This window comes from Acartia tonsa, chromosome 1 (assembly GCF_053477335.1).
Source record: "Acartia tonsa isolate MP-2025a chromosome 1, ASM5347733v1, whole genome shotgun sequence".
NCBI lineage: Eukaryota > Metazoa > Arthropoda > Copepoda > Calanoida > Acartiidae > Acartia > Acartia tonsa.
In genome coordinates this window covers 23,141,417-23,159,811 of record NC_137260.1, presented here as the reverse complement: position 1 = coordinate 23,159,811, position 18,395 = coordinate 23,141,417, and the positions used below count along the sequence as shown (strand labels likewise).

The following is an 18,395-nucleotide window of genomic DNA, read 5'->3' as shown; positions in this document are numbered from 1 at the left end:
TGCCTTAAATGACTTATTTAGAAAAAATCTTTTTATGAAATGTGTTTATTTATAAGTTTAGAACATACTTAGGGCAAAAAAAATTTCTTTAGTGTTACTTTTTTCACCTTATATATGAAAAAAGCAGTTTCTCACATTTTATGATAAAAAAAGGTATAGGAACAAAAAATATGTTTTTTTCTTGATGTAAACACAATAATTGGCATAAAATCTATCATCCTAAATGTAAAAATCAGATATAGAATCCTTTTTAGAGCTAATATAGTGCAAAAAGTAACCAAGACATTTTTGCAAAGTATGAAAATCTGAAGAAAATAGTTCTTTTTGCTTTTGATATACATATCAGATAAATGTATATAAAATTAGTGATTAAAAACTATAAAACATGTTATAAGTTTTTTCAACACTGTCATTGATTAAATTGCACTTTTAGGTTTAAGAATTACCGAAGTAGTGCATAAAAACTCTTTTTATGATGTAATTAAACAAAATAAATGCCAAAAAACCAACTACAAAATGGTCTACTGCATTATAAAAAACGCCTAATTGTTGATTTGAATTTATTTTGTTTAATAACTTAATAAAAAGAGTTTTTATGTGCTACTTTGGTATTAAGTAAACCTAAAAGTGCATTTTAATCAATGATAGGATTGAAAAAGTTATAACTTGTTTTATAGTTTTTGATCACTAATTTTATATACATTTATCTGATATGTATATCAAAATCAAAAAGAACTATTTTCTTCAGATTTTCTTACTTTGCAAAAATGTCTTGGTTACTTTTTGCACTATTTTTGCTCTAAAAAGGATTCTATATCTGATTTTTACATTTAGGATGATAGATTTTATGCCAATTATTGTGTTTACATCAAGAAAAAAACATATTTTTGTTCCTATACCTTTTTTTTATCATAAAATGTGAGAAACTGCTTTTTTCATATATAAGGTGAAAAAGTAACACTAAAGAAATTTTTTTTGCCTTAATTATGATCTAAACTTATAGATAAACACATTTCAGAAAAAGATTTCTTTTTAAATGAGTCATTTAAGGCATGAAATTAATTTTGCAAATTAACATTGCAGATTTTTGCAAATAACTTGCAAATATGATTTCTGCGGATTTTCTAATTTTCATAGGCGTTTTCTATATATATTCCTCTTTCCAAAAATACCTCACTTGTCAAGATTGGATAAAAAAATCTTTGTCGTCGAGATTCCATAACTGTGGGTGGTTTTGAATCAGAAATGGAACTGTTTTTAGTAATTATTAGCAGAGAGGATCTTGGCGATTTTTCATAAAAAATTAGAGTGAAGTTATGCAATTATAGTCAAAATAATCATGTTATCATAACAGACCTTTATTTTAATCTTATGTCAAATTTATGATAAAAAAGTAGACTTCAAGGCTTTTTTTATTGTTAAAATGCTGAAAATATATTAAACTTACTGTTCTTTTTAGACTATTTTAATTTTAGATTAAGCCTTTGGATGGTTATAGGTTATTTTTTAACCAACATCTCATCCCTTTATTACAGAGCCCGTAGATGCAATTGGCGCAACCGTTATTATATATAGATATTGGCTAAGCATATATGATGTAAATGTCAAATTTGATACATAAATTTGATTTATAAGAAACTGACAATTATTTCACATACAAATATTTAAAATTGACATATTTCATGATTTGATTAATTTGAATTACAACAAGCACAAATTTAATTTTTAGCATCGCTTAATTCTGAACAAGAAAAGCTGACTAAAATGCAGTAAAAGAGACAATTATGCTGTCCTTATTTCATAAAGCTATTTATTCTACAAAGCTTTATTCGCTGAGTAGAGCTTTAGTGTTATGAACTGTGCGCCTTTATGATTTCGATTGTAAACTGTTTTTACAGAATGCCAAGCGGACGGTAGGACATACAAATATAACCCCATCATAGATTAGCAGCAGGGATCGGAAGCCTCACGTAAGCCGCGCATAAGCCTCAGTTTTAAACCTGCTTGTGAGCAGAAAAAAAAAATTAAGAAAGAAGGATTGTCTGCTAAAGAGCCGTTTTATACATCCAGCTGAATTTTATAGTGATAAAATCACGATTTCACTGAGGCTTACACGCGGCTTACGTGAGGCTTCCGATCCCTGATTAGCAGTGATTCTAATAGAATAATGTATGTTTACAAAATTATTCTTTTTGATTTAAATTATGCAAATTCAATTTCTTTATCAAATCTTTTATTGTTTTCAATAGTCGAGATTTTATGTAATTTAAATAAGAGAATAATAATTATTTGAATAGATAGAAATGATAATGGTTTATACAGATTAATGGTTTTAAATTATTTGGGATGTATTTAAACATCAATTTATCAACAATTGTCTCAACTCTTTAGATTCCTGCACATTAATGATATAAATATTTATACGCCCATCTAGAAAATTTTAAGGAGGAAAAATACCTCCCCCTCTCCTCCCCAATGATAATTTTACCCCCGCTTCCTTTTATTAAAAAAAACGACATAATATTATTTTTTCAGGGTGTATTCCCGTATGTTTGTGCTGGTCGGGCCTGGATTTTGATGGCAGGATTCACCTTGTCCTTCGGATCCATGTTTTCCAAGACCTACAGAGTTCATTCCATTTTTACTAATGTTCAGCTCAACAAGAAGGTAAATCTTATGTTTATTTTAGTCAGGAATAAGGTATGGTCAATAGGCGAAATAAATCCAAAATAATATCCGGGATCAGATAAAAAGGTCGTATTAAGGTCAAATTAATTAAGTTGTTGGTTGCAGCTTTATTTTAGTAGGACTATTATTCTATTATATTATATTTCTTTTCCTTTTTAATTGTATCTGTCCTCTATTTAAAAGGCCTTATAATTATTTTGGAAATGATCGTCCTTGTTAGTTTTATGCTTCTCTAGCTAAGTGTTTGTTAGATAGCTATGAACTTATCTTTTAAATATTAGGCAAAATCATTACTGACAACAGTGTGCTTATAGCTTCCTTAGTCTTAAGAATTAAACTTATCCTTAAAATTGTGGATTATGTCGTTTATTTGTTGAACGAGGTTTAATATTAAACTTAAGTTGAAATTATGACATACTAAACAAAAATTATACAAATGAAAATTCTACCGCTACAACATGGGTAAATATACCAGATGTCAGTTTCATCTTATGAATGATAAATATACATAAATAATGCAAAAAACTGAATATGAATAAACATTGATTAAGACTTGGGAATGCTTATAGTATTAATACTTTTAACAGAGCTGCAGCGTCAGAGCTGCGCGGCTGCAGCTGAAGACGGCTTTACGTCTCACACCAAAAAAAAATTTAAAAATAGGATTTTTCTAGCTTTAATCCTAAACATATTACTTATAAATAACATTGATACAATGTAATGAGAAGAATGTGCTATATTTTTGGCATACTTTTAGTTTGGAATATTTTTATGTGCAGGAGGGAGACATAGAATCTTAAAAAATGAAAGAAGGTATAGAAGTATTGCAAAACATCCCACTGCACTGCACTGGGGTCATTTAAATCATTAGCATGATAAACCATCTTACTCGAGCCATTGGACTATTGACTCAGTCTTTAAGTAAGGCATAAAAGAAGCTTTCACTTTATAACATTTGTGTTAAGGTTCAATGTTTGTTTCAATGTCACGTACATGATATGGCAGCATCCTTATATTTGAGTTTTTAGTAAGACAGAATCACTAGCTCGTTTGGGTAATGTGAAGGAAACGAAGTTGCGGATTTCGCCATATTTTCACAGTAGATTTTCTCCTATTTCTGGCCCCTGCGGAGGGCTCTAAACCTGCGGGCCAATTGCCTAACCCTGCGGGGTATTCAACTAACCTAACCTAACCAAAAAAAAAATTTCAAATGCTATTGTGAAAATACGACGGAACCCGGAGCTTCGTTTCCTTCACATGACCCAACTTTTTTTTGAAATTTTACTTTATTTATACAGCATGACCCTCGAAAAAGTATTTTTAAGCATCTGCAGCCCTTATTTCTCAATGAATTATTAAAAAATGCATATGTCCTTGTTCTCTATAGTATTCCACGTAAGTAGATATAAAAATATTTTTTTTACCTCCATTAACACCGGAGATTTTTAGTGCTAAAGTTTTGAAAAAGTGACTGAGGAAAAAGTAACTTTTAACATGATACGACTTTTTTAGCAAAATTAAGCTAGAAATCCTTTTATTTTTGTTACTAGCAGAAACTTTATACAAAAATGAAATAAAAAATTTAGTTTTTGTGTAAAAAGCATTTTTTTACACATATTTTTTGAGTCTTTTTAGTTTAATGATATTTTGAAAAACTTACTTATTAGGCAAAATTGTTTAAGATTAAAAAACCAAATAAATCTCTATGAATATAGCAGGAAAATTGTTTTTGTTTCACAATCCTAACTTTAATAACAAAAAAGTTATAAAGAAAATAAAAATGAAACATAATGATTTTTTAGTCTAAAAAGCTTAATTTACCCCTTATTAAATAATTGAGATGTCAGAAAAGTAGGCGGAGCAACTGTCATAATTAATCCTTTTCTATAAATAAGGGTTAATAAATAACCTAAAATTTGCAAATAATCAATTCATTCAGTAGTATTTTTTGCCATTAAAAATTTATATTTTTTGGTGGAATAAAAAAGAAATATTTAGTTAACTTGTTTTTCTTTGTGTCTCATTATTCAATTGCCAGAAAAACATAATATGACCATCCAAAAAATAAGAGAAACAAAAAAAAATTCTTTTTCTCAGTCACTTTTTCAAAACTTTAGCTCTAAAAATCTCCGGTGTTAATGGAGGTAAAAAAAATATTTTTATATCTACTTACGTGGAATACTATGGAGAACAAGGACATATGCATTTTTAAATAATTCATTGAGAAATAAGGGCTGCAGATGCTTAAAAATACTTTTTCGAGGGTCATGCTGTATATCCATTCTTTTTACGATTTCCCTAGGTTTTGTATGTCTCTGTGAATGTGTATATATATTATTTATTAATTCTACTAATTATATTTGATTACTGGTGAAAGAACTTTTAATTGGCTTTTCTTCCATCTTTATGTAATGAAAAGATACATTTTATAACAGGATGCATTAAGGGTTTTTTCAAAGATTTTAAAGTACAGGTGAATTGAATTTGTAAAATTGCAGATAGATAAATGAGAACGTAGATCATCTACTCGTCGTCGGGAAAGTGATAGGTTCGAATCTCGGCTTAACATTGCGTCATAACTAAAGACGTTAACATTGGTTCCTACTGTTGCTATGTCAGGGGCGCGACATTGATAATTAGAGTAAAGGAAATGTTTTGACCCATAACAGGCGCAACTCAGTGTCATGCACAGTTAGGACTTCTAGGCAAAGGTCGTGCAATCAAAGAATTGGTTGTCTGATGGGTGTTATTTAGTTGTTTGGACAGAAGATGAGAGATTTGGCTCCCCTTAGTAGTTGGACCAGGCGTTATAGTGTTATGTACAGCAGGCTATGAGTTTATGACTTAAAAACTTATTTAATGCAGTTATAGAGATCTTTTGGTTAAAAATGTGCTATGTATGTAGTACGTTAAATACAAAATCATTATTTGAAGGTATTGAAAGCTTTTAATAATCTGCAGTAATGGATTATAAAAACTTTATACATTGTACTTAAATCTGTAGAAGTTTCAAAGTTTTAAAATGTATAGTTCCGTTTATGATATACATTTTAGATACTTTTTACTTGGTAAATATAAAGAGACTTTACTGTAAAATCAGCTTATATCAACAATGTAATTAATTAGAAAAAAAATACCTATACGTAACTTTCAGCTGTCGTTGAGGGGCAATACATAGTATATTTGACGACTTTTTAATCTGCCCCCCCCCCAAAAAAAAAAAAAACTATTTCTAATTTATTTCGCTTGTTGGTTATACCTTATTCCTGCTTTATCAAAATTATTAGGTTGATACAAGTAAGATGTGTGTAAATATGGACCAATCTAACAAAGTAAAAAGATTTCATATAAGTAAAGTTTGAATGCTTAAGTCTTTTTGTTTAGTAAGCAGGATGTTGAGTATACTTTATGCATTTTCAGGGGATTTTAGGTTTTACATTTTTAAAAACAAAAAGATGCCTGGAATATGCATAATTTTAGCATGTTGTAACACCAGATCGCCCTTAATTTAGAAAAAGAGTCTTAGTAGAAATAATTATTGCATCTACCATTCATTGGGCGTTTTCTCTTGGGGGGGGGGGGGGATGACACCCTACCCAAAATAGTTATAAAATACTTTAGGAGTATAGTAAGCTATATTGTAATATCGGTTGAGAAATCGCTCTTTTTCGGTTAAAAAAAATATGTAATTTTATATGATTCCCGATTCTTATTATAGATCCATTTTTAAAAAATATTTAATGATAAAAAAAGATAAACTTTTAACCATATTTCTGATTATTATTGCATTTCTTGTTAAGGTTATGAAAGATTCTCAGCTATTCTTGGTTGTTGGCATACTTTTAGTGATCGACATAATCATCATGACAACCTGGCAAGTCTTTGATCCTTTCTTCAGAGATATTCAAGATCTTAGGCCTTATGTAAGTATTTTGTTTTTTAAATGGCTATGTTTTTTTGATCAAATCGAAATAAAATTAAATGGATGTTGCGCCAGATTTTCATGTATTCTAATTAGTGATACTGCCAGCTGGTAAAAATAACGGTACCCTCCATCCACCCCCTTTACTCAATATCCCCCACTTCTACTGGAAAAATTAACTGACCAATAAATGAGGTTTATATTAGCAGCCTAAATTGACGACGCCCCTAAATTAACGACACTTCCCCTGTTATTATATCCACGCATACTAAAACCAATTTTGATCATGTTATTATTGTTATCTAATTAAAATAACTAACATTCAAATATTCAAATAATTTTCGTATTAATAATACGATTTTACCTTGGGCTTTAACTTATTTTACATAGCCAAATTATAATTTTTGGTGTTTTATTTTTAGTATTTTATCTAAATTATACATTTTTATACCTTAAAAGGGTCGTTTCCAGGTAAAATAATGTATAAAGCACACAACTCGACAAAAAATGATATTATTATTGAAAAATAGGTATATTTAGAAAAAGGCTCAGATAATAATGCTTAAAAAAATATTTATTTTTATTTACTTTTTCAATGCAATTGTAAATCAAAATATTTAAAGCTTTATAAGTAAATTTTGTACCTACATAATAATCTTAATTATTTTTTTTTTTTTTTGATGATTTATCTTTTTTTTTTGTAGATTATTAGTAAAGTGCCTTCCCTCAAAGTGACTACTGAGCACAGACCCCCCATTTATCTAAGAAAAATTGAAGATAAGAAGGGTGGATATATTTTTTCTATATACCTTGAGGGGGGCATTAACCCTATGTAGCCTACATTTTCGGTTCCCTAGCCCTGCAGGGCTACCTTGTACCCAATAATTCCTAAACTAACCTGAGGTGGATTCTTAAAAAAAGTTTGCTCCACTAATCGCTTAATGGGGCAAAATTGTTTTCGTGATAAATTCACCAAAATCACATTAAAAATCTACAAAAAATAAACAAAATCATAGAAGGGTTATGAACATTAGATTTTATTTAATTTTTGTAGATTTTTTATGTGATATTGGAGGATTTTTCACGAAAACAATTTTGCCCCACCAAGCGATTAGTGGGGCAAACTTTTTTTAAGAATCCACCTCTAGTTTGAGTTACTGTGCTGGATTAATCACTCTGAGGGAAAACCAATGTAGAGTTTTTTTTATTATTGTATTCAATTATTGTTAAGATTTTGAAGCCATGTTTTCCATTTACGACTATTTTTCCTATTATTTATTGAAATGTATTAAAGAATAAAGCTGTTATTACATTCAACTGGTTTTTTAAGTTTTTAATATTTTTATCTAAGAGAGGAAACATGGTTTCAAATTCCTAACTGATAAAAATAAGATTTTTCTTTAAAAAACGTTTTTATTATTTCAGAGCCCACACGGAGACGTGGATGTTTTAATAATTCCACGCAACGAGTACTGTAAAAGCAACTTCATGAACATTTTTGTGGGGATCACTTATGCCTATAAAGGCTTACTAATGGTAAGTTATTTAATACAATGACAAAAATGTCCATATACGTTTTAGATATTCTTAAGGTTTACCAAACCGTGACTTTTTTAACAAGGATAACTATGTAGTAAAACTAAAACATATTTTAAAATTCTTTTTTGTTTATTTACTGAGAAAAAAATTTAAACCATGTATTAAATATTCTATTCATATATGTTTTTAATGTTTTAATGTTTTTAAATCTGATGATGCAAAAGTTTTTTAGAAATATTTCACTTTTTTCCTTGAATTACAGAAATGGAATTTCAAAAGATTTTCTCGTATTTATTCGAATCTGGTGGATAGAAACCGGTTCTCATCCATAAGAAAAAAATATGTCTAGCATCGTATTATATTCAGCTTTCTACGAATATAAAAATGTACAATCATAAGATTAAAACTAGTTTTTTTTAGCCCCGAGGTGCCGCGGACAGCCGTTTATAATACGATGCGAGAAATAACTATTATCAGATTATAAGAACATTGGTTATTTCTAATGATCCTAAATTTTTTTAAAAATAAGGATCAAAATAAAATTCACTGCATTTTATATGTATATTATTACATGGTTATTACACAATTAACTTTAAATAGCTGCTAAAATAGCCTGGAACTGGCTCAATAAATAAGACCTAAGATGGGGAAGAAGTAGGTACAATACATTGCCTAGAACTAGCTCTAGACGTATACTGACCTCCCTTTAAAGATAACCATATCGTATTAGTCATCACTAAGATTTAATAATTTAGAAAAAAAATACTTGAAGGGTTATTTAAGATTTGTTACTTTTATCCGTGTTCATTCATATATGATTTATTTTGGTAAACATGACTGTATATTTTGAAAATACTGAATAAATTACGAGTATCTTACGTACACAGTTATAAAATAAAAATAAAAAGATTCTGATGTATCAAAAAAGTATTAGGTGAAATAATTAAATTGTACTAATCATATTAATTTGCTGTCAGGGTTACTTGTCTTACGCAATGAGCTATAAGAACCAATGATAAGCTTCTAATTTTGTTGAGCTGTTTTAAGATAGGTAGTTTACGCCTCTATCATCTAGGAGATCTATATTCAAAGGGGTAGGGAAGGACAGAAAAATAGCCTAAAATCATATAGATGTAAATTTAAAAATTAAAGTTTAAGATTTAAAAAAATTAAGTAAAGGCTCACTAAAATTAATAATTAGATATAGCAAAAAAAAACTAATATTGTTTAAAAAGACACAGCTGCGCAAATGAAATTGACAAAAATAATATTAGATTCAATTTAATAGTTTACTTTAATCATCAAATTATAGAAAGCAGGTTTTCAACGAAATTTTCCATTAGATATTAATAATCTATTTACATTTATTACAGTTTCTAGAATAAGTGCATAAGGGATTGACAACTGTCATTTATCAAATTTATTATTTAAGAAATTTGTGACAACTTGCCAGGGATATAGCAAAGAAATATAGAATAATAGTAACCAACCCCTTCTTAATAATTTAGAAATATTGATTTTTTTCTTATTTTACAATGAAAAACTTGCATTTATGAGAAATTCTTTTTATGTTGTATGAAAATTCCATTTTATTTTTTCCCCAATACCTTTACGAAATTAAAAATTAATGAGTAGTTTCTCTAGCAAAAAATACATTGTTTTTTAACCTTTAGCTAAATGTTCTGTTGATCCCTGACATTAGCAATCCCACTTTTTGTTATGAAATTTCTACATATATGTTTTTTAAATCTACTTTTACAGAAAAATATTTTCTTTCAGGTCCTTTCAAAGTAATGCAAGCTATTAAAGATAAATAAGGGATCAAGGTTTTTATTCTAAAGATGCCTTAATTTTTTTCCAAGAATTACGTTAATAACCATAAAACGAAACAAACGAGTTTGATGGATTGTACAGGTTTTAGATATCATGCACGTTAAAACTACTTTTTAAATATCTAAGAATAGATAATATATACGGTTTTTTGGATAATGGTAAGATTTAAAACTAAATTCTAATTAGTAATGGTCTTTATTCCACAGCCTCTTGCGAAATTCTGGGCACGTTATAACCCGACTTTGAGTAAATAATATACAATCAAACCACATACTCATTTAATATAACTGACAATAATGTGTATTTTTATATATAATTTACACTATTTTACGGCCATTTATATTTTTTGTGACATTCCTTGTTCATACAAGGAAAACCAACTTTTACAACCTAGGAAAACAGTCAGAATAAAAATAATTTGATTGTCCATACATTACATTACCCAACTTTTCTTTATATTATCATTTAAGTTTTAACGTATCTTTTCCTTATATTTTTTTCTTCCTTGTTCAGTATTCATTTTTATTCCTCTTCATTTTATTACGAGAATAGTCCATGGGAAGATAATATATTACTGGTGGTTTCACTCAAAGTGGGCCCTTGTTTTTGAAATTAAATTGAAAATTAATGGGTTATTTTTTTCCTATACCTACTGCGGGGGCCTACCCAATCCAAATTAACAATCAAAATAAAAACTTATTTTCTCTTGATTTCAAAATTAGGGGGGGGGGGGGGTTGGTAGTTTTGTGCTCGTCTAGGCACTTTGAGAAAAACCCCTTGATTTTTGTTTTGTGTGCTATGATTCATGTAGATGGAAATCAACCAAAATAAATTATTTCGAGCTGTTACTCTCATTTTAAAAGTACAACTTCTGTCTAAGCCAACGATGCAACTACTAAACAAAAGATTCAAGGAAAAAATAAATCACCTATTCCTTTGTCTCTGACCCCAGCAGACTAAAGAACTAAAGTTTGTGGAAGATTATCTGTAAAAGTTTGAAAATTAGACCATTTAATCTATAGGACTATTCTATTGTTTTATCCCTTTCTCTACTATCTATCTATTTTATAACCATGGGATAATGGATGGGCAATTATAAGTTACTCTTATTAAAAGGTTTTCATAAAGGAAAGGAATCTTAATCTACGTGTTTATAATTATAGAATATGAAGCTGTATAGTTTTCATTTTTAGAGGGAGATATGATTTATATGTATACTAGTTACTTCACCCCTAGCCTTTAGAGAAGGGCAGGATATGTCAAGAAAGTAGCATAAAACCACCACAATACCTTTACAAAGTCTTCCTGAAAAGTACAATCAGTTCGGACCTGCAATTTCTGAGATCTTTATCTTACTGATTTATTTAATAGGATGTGAATAAAATTTTATTCTTTATTCTAAGTAAATGTGTCTCCAACATTTTAATAAAATTTAACCTAGATCTAAAATTTGACTCTTGGGAGGTTTTAACATAATTATTTCTTCTAGGGGTATAATCATACTTCTAACTTAAACCATGAATATAGAATTAGGGATAAATATTAACCAAATATATCCAACATAAATAAATTATATGTATATGTGGTTCATTTAAAATCCCTCTATGGTTTAAATATTATAATCTTCTTTTTGTGGAAACTTTACATAGGTTTGGTGTGTTTTTGACATTAAACAAGAATATTATTTCAAAGTAGATCAAACATTCCACTCTTTATTATAAGATGTATAATCTGTTCCTAATAGTAACTTCTTCTTTCAATAGATACTGTCTCTAGGTCATGATATCATTTTATTCAGGTGTTTGGGGCTTTCCTTGCGTGGGAGACTCGGAACGTGCAGATCCCGGCCTTGAATGACAGCAAGTACGTGGGTCTCTCTGTTTACAATGTTTTCATCATGTGTGTTCTCGGAGTTGCAATCAGGAATGTGTGAACTATTAATAGTAAAATAGTCAACAACAACAAAAATAATAAAATAAGAAAGGAAACATATTTTTGAAAAAAAAATAACAACATTTAAGCAATTTCCCTCTAATTGCAAATCAATCAAACTTACTAAAAAAGATTATTTGTGGATATTCAAAGTAAATCAAGATTTTGATTTAAAAGTCTAAATCAACAGTAAGGCAAATAAGCAACAGACAATCATAGACTTAACAGACATAAATTGAAAACTATAAAAATAAAAATTTGGTAAAAAAATGAAGTAGTGGGTTTCGTCATATTTTCACAGTAGCTTTTCTCCTATTTTTAGCACCTGCGGGGGGCTCTGACACTGCGGGACAATTATTAGCATTTACCTAACCTAAAATAACATAAAAGCTACTGTGAAAATTTGACGAAACCTGATACTTCATTTTCTTTCCGTGTTCCCAAAACTTTATTCAAAATTCACACACAAAAATTTAGTTTTGTGTTGAACGAGGACCAGAATGCTTCCTTTATTATAATCTCTGTGTTTATAATATTTTGTACAACAGGCACTCTGTGTCTTGTTTTTGTACCTAAGGTGAGCTATTTTTAAATATTGTTTTTTTTTGTCTTAGTTTACTAATAGCCAGAGGTACTCGTTTAAGCACTAAAGATTTTCTATAATTCACTTTGTCAGTCCGTCCGCCAGACAGTCATTTTGTAACAATTTAGCGGCATAAGACTTTCTCAGTTGCTATTAAAGATAGTTAGCCGATTTTTTGTAAAGATTTCCAATACTCATTTGCATCCAGTATGTAAATTACTTTGTCCGTTGGTCTGTCAGTCTTCCTACAAAATATAAAAATCAAAAATAATAGAAAATATGCTTGAAACGCTTCGTTACTTTTTCTCCAATATATCTTATCTTTAACAAATTCTCAATAAATCTCACTGTCCGCATTTTAAACCATGATTTTTTGTTCTTTGCTACTTATGAAAATTGTAAAGAAGGTGTATCAACTATTTTTTTTATAGCTAGCCGGTTCTTTTAGTAAGTAGTAGATGTAAAATTTTTCATAGAATTCAGATATGCAATCGGTTTTTTTGTAGACCTCTTATTTTTTAAGTAATTTAAGTTTTAAAAAAAAAAAATTAAGTCGATTTTAAGGTACTAAAATGCAACAAAAAAAAGAAAGAAAATGGTCATTATGAACAAAAATAGTAAGATCTTTAATTTGACACCTTACTTTTTCAATTCTGTCAGGTAATTATTGAAAAAATCGATTTTTTTAAACCCACGAGAATAAAAACTTTGAACTTAATTTTATTATTTCACAAATAAAAAAATATGGGTTCATATATACCATTAGAATCAGAAAAATATTACGAATCCATTGTAAGCAAAATTGAAAAAAAAAGTTTACAATATAGTATATAAACTACAATAAAAGGAATTATATGAAAATATCATATTATGTTGTACAGGCAACGTCTTAATTCTTCAATTGAGTATAAAAATGGGAAGGGGGTAAAGAGGGGGTAAAGAGGGGGTAAAAAAGGTAAGACAATAGTGTTGTCTGAACAAAAAAAATAATTGGCCATTTCTGTAATTTTTTAATTTTTAAATTTTTTTCAATTTTGCTTACAATGGATTCGTAATATTTTTCCGATTCTAATGGTATATATGAACCCATGTTTTTTATGTCTGTTTGAGAAAATATTTAGGTCTAAAGTTTTTATTATACCGAGGTTAAAAAAATAGATTTTTTCAACAATTACTCAACAGAATTTTAAAAGTAAGGTGTCAAATTAAAGATCTTACTATTTTTGTTCTTACTGACCATTTTCTTCTTTTATTTTGTTGCGTTTTAGTACCTTAAAACCGATTTAATTATTTTTTTTAAAAACTTAAATTACTTAAAAAATAAGAGGTCTACAAAAAAACCGATTGCATATCTGAATTCTATGAAAAATTTTACATCTACTACTTACTAAAAGAACCGGCTAGCTATAAAAAAAAAAGTTGATACAACTTCTTTTATTTTTTAGATTAGTTAAACGCTTTGTTATATTCAAAACTAAACTAAATACACTTTAATATTGGAACTGCAGTTTTGTAACGTTAAGCAAAACATTTACTTCTGTAAACTAGTTAAAGAAACATTCTTTATAAACTCATCTCAATTTAATGAATTGAAAGAATTTAAGAAAACTATGTTGAATGTAAAAATACAGCATTTATTTGATCCTATATAATGTAAACGAAAGAAAATGCATAGTTTTCAGCAAAGCTTTTCTGTTCTTTGCCTCAAAAATGTATAGTACAGTTGTTTAATCCAGACAATTACTTGCCCCAAGTGTCGGAGACATTTTTCATCTGCTAGCAAATTGCTTTCTGTTCTTTTGTCTGGACAGGGTTCCCGCCCTTTGGGCAGAGTAATACATAGTTCATAGCCCCCTGCCCCCCATTATCTATCAAGTAATGATTGCAGATTATAATGTATTTATGAATAAATTACCCTAAATTGTTAATGAACGATATAATAAATTGAAAAAATCTGAATATTGTCTTTCTTGTTTTGAAAGGATATTTGGAATAATATACAACATATTAATGCAAAAACTATAATATTTCAGTATTAATCATATTAGGTTATACAAATGGAATATATGTAAGACTTTTTTCGTATCATGTTGGCTAAACGCTTGCTTTATTTATTGGCATTTCTTTTTCTTTTCTTTTTTGAATGATTACTTGTAGTCCAGCGTAATATATGTTTGTGAACTTTGACTGTTCGTCAATCCTTTTAGCCGGAAGGCACAAGATCCTTTTTTATTGCCAATCTAAAACTATTGCTTTTTTCTTTTTTTATAAAATAAATACAAATGGGCAGTCAATTTTGTCAACCATTGGGAATGTCAATTTAAGAAATATAGATTCTACGATTAGTTTTAATATTAAAAGCTTATAGGAACACTTACATCATTATACATCATTACAAAACTTATTCAAACAAGGACATTGACAATTATAACAAAGAGCAGTGGTTGAAAAGCTTAAAATGGAACGGTAAACTTTTATTCCGAAATATAAATAATTTCATAGGACAAAATGTAAGTATTGGCACAGTCACTGTGTTTGTGTGCATGTATGCGAGTTTTACAATGGTAGAGTACAAAGTGATATACTTTGCAAAAATGAAAGATTTAAGATACAGTCATTAATCATCAATCTGACTTTGATTAAGAGACGAAAAAACATGCAGAAAGATTAGCAAGGCAAACACAACTAACGGTTAAATAATAACAATTCTATGTAATCATTAAAAATATTTGAACATGTTAGGAAATCATATTTGCACTAATCCGCGAAAAAAAATATAATCACACCAATTAGCAAAAATTTTATATAACTATTTATTTTCTAAGAATGAAAATATTTTCTGTCGAAACTTGACAAGGTTGCAGGGAAAGGTCAGTGAACGAGAAATAAAATTTCCTCAAATAACAAACAGAAATCATCTTTTAATAGTTAAATCTAAATTTTTTTTTATCTAGCAATTTGGAAATAATTAGGTATTGACGATTGTATCATATTAATTTTTTATTATATAAACTAATGATTTCGGTGAAATTATGATTATCTAACTATTTTTTTATATTTTTTTTAGATAATTGAGTTACGAAGGGACCCGCTGGGGGTTTCAGCCCAAGAAAAGCCAAATATAAGGTAATGATGTAAATTAGCTGTAGAAATTTTTTTAATTTCTGAACGTATCTGTAAGAATCTTTATGTGGGAACCGTGAATTTATTGTCTTCTATACATCAGATTTTTTTGTGAAGATTTTCTATATTATTGAGCATCAACAATATAATTTATTTTGTCTGTCTGTTAGTTGGTCATGCAACAAAAGATCCATACATATATAAAAAGTTTTTGTGATTTTCAACTTTGTAATTTCATATTTATGACACTGGGGATATCTCTATAACTAACTTTGTCTGTCTGTCCAACCATGATTTAAGTGCTCTGCTACTTATGAATGTTGCCATACTTATCAAGATTTTTTAATTAAAGTACATTTATAAAGTACAGTAAAAGAAATAGAAGCCGAAAAGAGTGTTAAACATTAATAAAGAACAAGTCGAACTTAGAATTCCTTCTTATACTTAAATGCACCATGAAACCAAGAAAAACATTATGTAGGTTAGGTCAGGTTTCTTTAATTTATTTAAGGTGTATTATAGTTAGTTTTGGTTGCATCGGTTGGTGATTAGACAACTGCAGGTGCGCTTTAGTGTAGTCAGTTCTGGTGGGGTGGAATTCCAATGGAACCTAAGAAACATATTGAGCATTAATAAGATATTGTTTATGAATAAGTTATTATAACATAGTTGTTGCATTTATTATTCATAAAGATTAAAGGTCTGTGTATAGTTTTTACATAAACTTTCACAATCAATATAAGGGTTGGTTAACTTTGTTCAATCTCAGCGCAGTTAAAAAACGAACAATATTATTTTTTTGAGGTCGTAAAATTTAATTAATTTACTCCCCCCCCCCCCTTCTCACCTTCCCACAAATGTTTAAGCCCATGAATGAGAGACCGTGTATAGTACAATCTAATGTCCCATCCCTTTCAACCTCTCATATAGCTAAATAAAAAAAATTAATATTTACTACAACTAAAGTACGACATTATTGCAGTACAATTTTGGATTTTACTATGACAAAACTAGGAAGAGTAGGTCTAAAAGTAATGGAAAAATAATACATATGAATAATTATATTTGTATATATAATAGCATTATCCCTTAATATAAAGTAGTAAGGTTTTTAGTCTAAAGCTAAAGATCTTTGAATCTTTGTTGCCTGTATTGTGGAATCATACGGTTCATTACATGAAAATGTCTATTTGAAAGCTACTTTACAAGTCATCCCTTTCTTTCTGTCTTTAATTGTCCTGGCCTTTTTTATATCTCAGCTATTTTTTTCTTCTTTTATTTATCGTTTGTTGTTTAATTTACCTTTAGCAGGCCATTATTTTTGTGTTTAGATATGAAACTATAAGGAAAAAGATTCCAAAAAATGTACAGTATTATTAGACATAGTACTCTATGGACTTAAGCTAAAAGCACGTTGCATCACTAGGAAGGGGACAAAGTGTCTCAAAAATCTCATGTGAAGTCATAAAAATGAGGGATGAAATAGGAAACATGGGAAAGAAAACCTCTAACAAAAGCCGTCACATGGCTGATTATTGAGACACATTGTCCCCTTCCCAGAAATATATGCTAGAAACTTATATAACTATACATGTAATCGATTAAGGATGTTATTTTGTAGCAGTATAAATGGTATTACTATATACTAGTAGGGGCTCATAATTTAATCATGGCTTGTCATATTATCAATAATAAGGTTTATCTCCATACATTTTCAGTAGTGAAGCCACTCTAAAAACCATCTCTGTTTTTAAGTCTGCCTTACTTTTCCCCTTTTCATCACTAGACAAATTAATGTTTGTTAGAATTTATCATAAGATTTTTAAAAGCGCTTCCACTCAAACCTATTTCATGACCAACTTTTATTTTGTTTTTAAAAATTTCTAGGATCTTTAAGGAAGTCTCTAATATACTACAGGGCCGATGTCAACCATTAATTAACCTAACCTAGCCTACACTGTTTAGGAAGAAAAATAATTGAAAAGTACAAAATGCTGGATACACCTGGATACTCGTTCAGATATACTCATCCTATTGCTCTGTACTTCTTCTTGGAAAGAAATACATCCTCCCAATAGAATTTTTTTCAGGGCTGGAAATAACAAAATCAAAGCTAACTCTGCCATGCAGAATTTAGAGGATAAAATAAGAATAGCAAATAAGGTAAAAAAATTACTAATTGACAATGGCGTTAAACAAATCAAATGACTAATGATAGACCAGTATACATTTATATTGACCAACGGTATAATGTATACTGGCCTATAATTGTTCATTTGTATTGTACGACGTCATTTTTTATAGGTGTTTTTGGTAGCGCAGCTACTCTACAACAGCTTTCGTAATCCGAACATAATTTAATGTTTTTTACACAACTATGTACGTTTCATATCTTTTCTATAAACATAATACTCTCATATACTTTAAACTAACGTGAAGCATATAACAACAATCCTAGTTGACTAATATTTTATTAGGTCTCTTTCCAAATAATCATTAAATTTTTGAAGCTTTACTTTTAATTGACTTGTATGGAATTAAAGACAGACAAATAACTATTAAAAAATATTATTTTGTAGAATAGATATTGGAAAGATGCCAATTTATTTTATTTTTATTTATTTTTTGGAACTTGTTATCTTATTTTGATAAGACAGAACAAAGTTCGAAATTTATAATTTTAATAGAAAGTATATAATTACAAACATTGTAATATTTTGGAATTTTCAATCCAATAATATCTCATAAACAGATTAAACGATCATTTCACAGTTT

The 18,395-nt window shown here is 28.8% G+C and overlaps 1 protein-coding gene across 1 annotated transcript in view; it reads left to right on the top strand.

Moving 5' to 3' along the window:
* The window catches only part of LOC145315227 (uncharacterized), a 141,305-nt gene that overhangs the window by 93,384 nt on the left and 29,526 nt on the right, over window positions 1-18,395 (top strand). Inside the window, exons 18-24 of the mRNA XM_080155265.1 lie at window positions 2,536-2,667; window positions 6,489-6,611; window positions 8,036-8,146; window positions 11,781-11,905; window positions 12,392-12,491; window positions 15,565-15,623; window positions 17,711-17,783. Coding sequence (XP_080011391.1) covers window positions 2,536-2,667; window positions 6,489-6,611; window positions 8,036-8,146; window positions 11,781-11,905; window positions 12,392-12,491; window positions 15,565-15,623; window positions 17,711-17,783 — 723 coding nt within the window. The remainder of the gene's footprint in view (window positions 1-2,535; window positions 2,668-6,488; window positions 6,612-8,035; window positions 8,147-11,780; window positions 11,906-12,391; window positions 12,492-15,564; window positions 15,624-17,710; window positions 17,784-18,395) is intronic.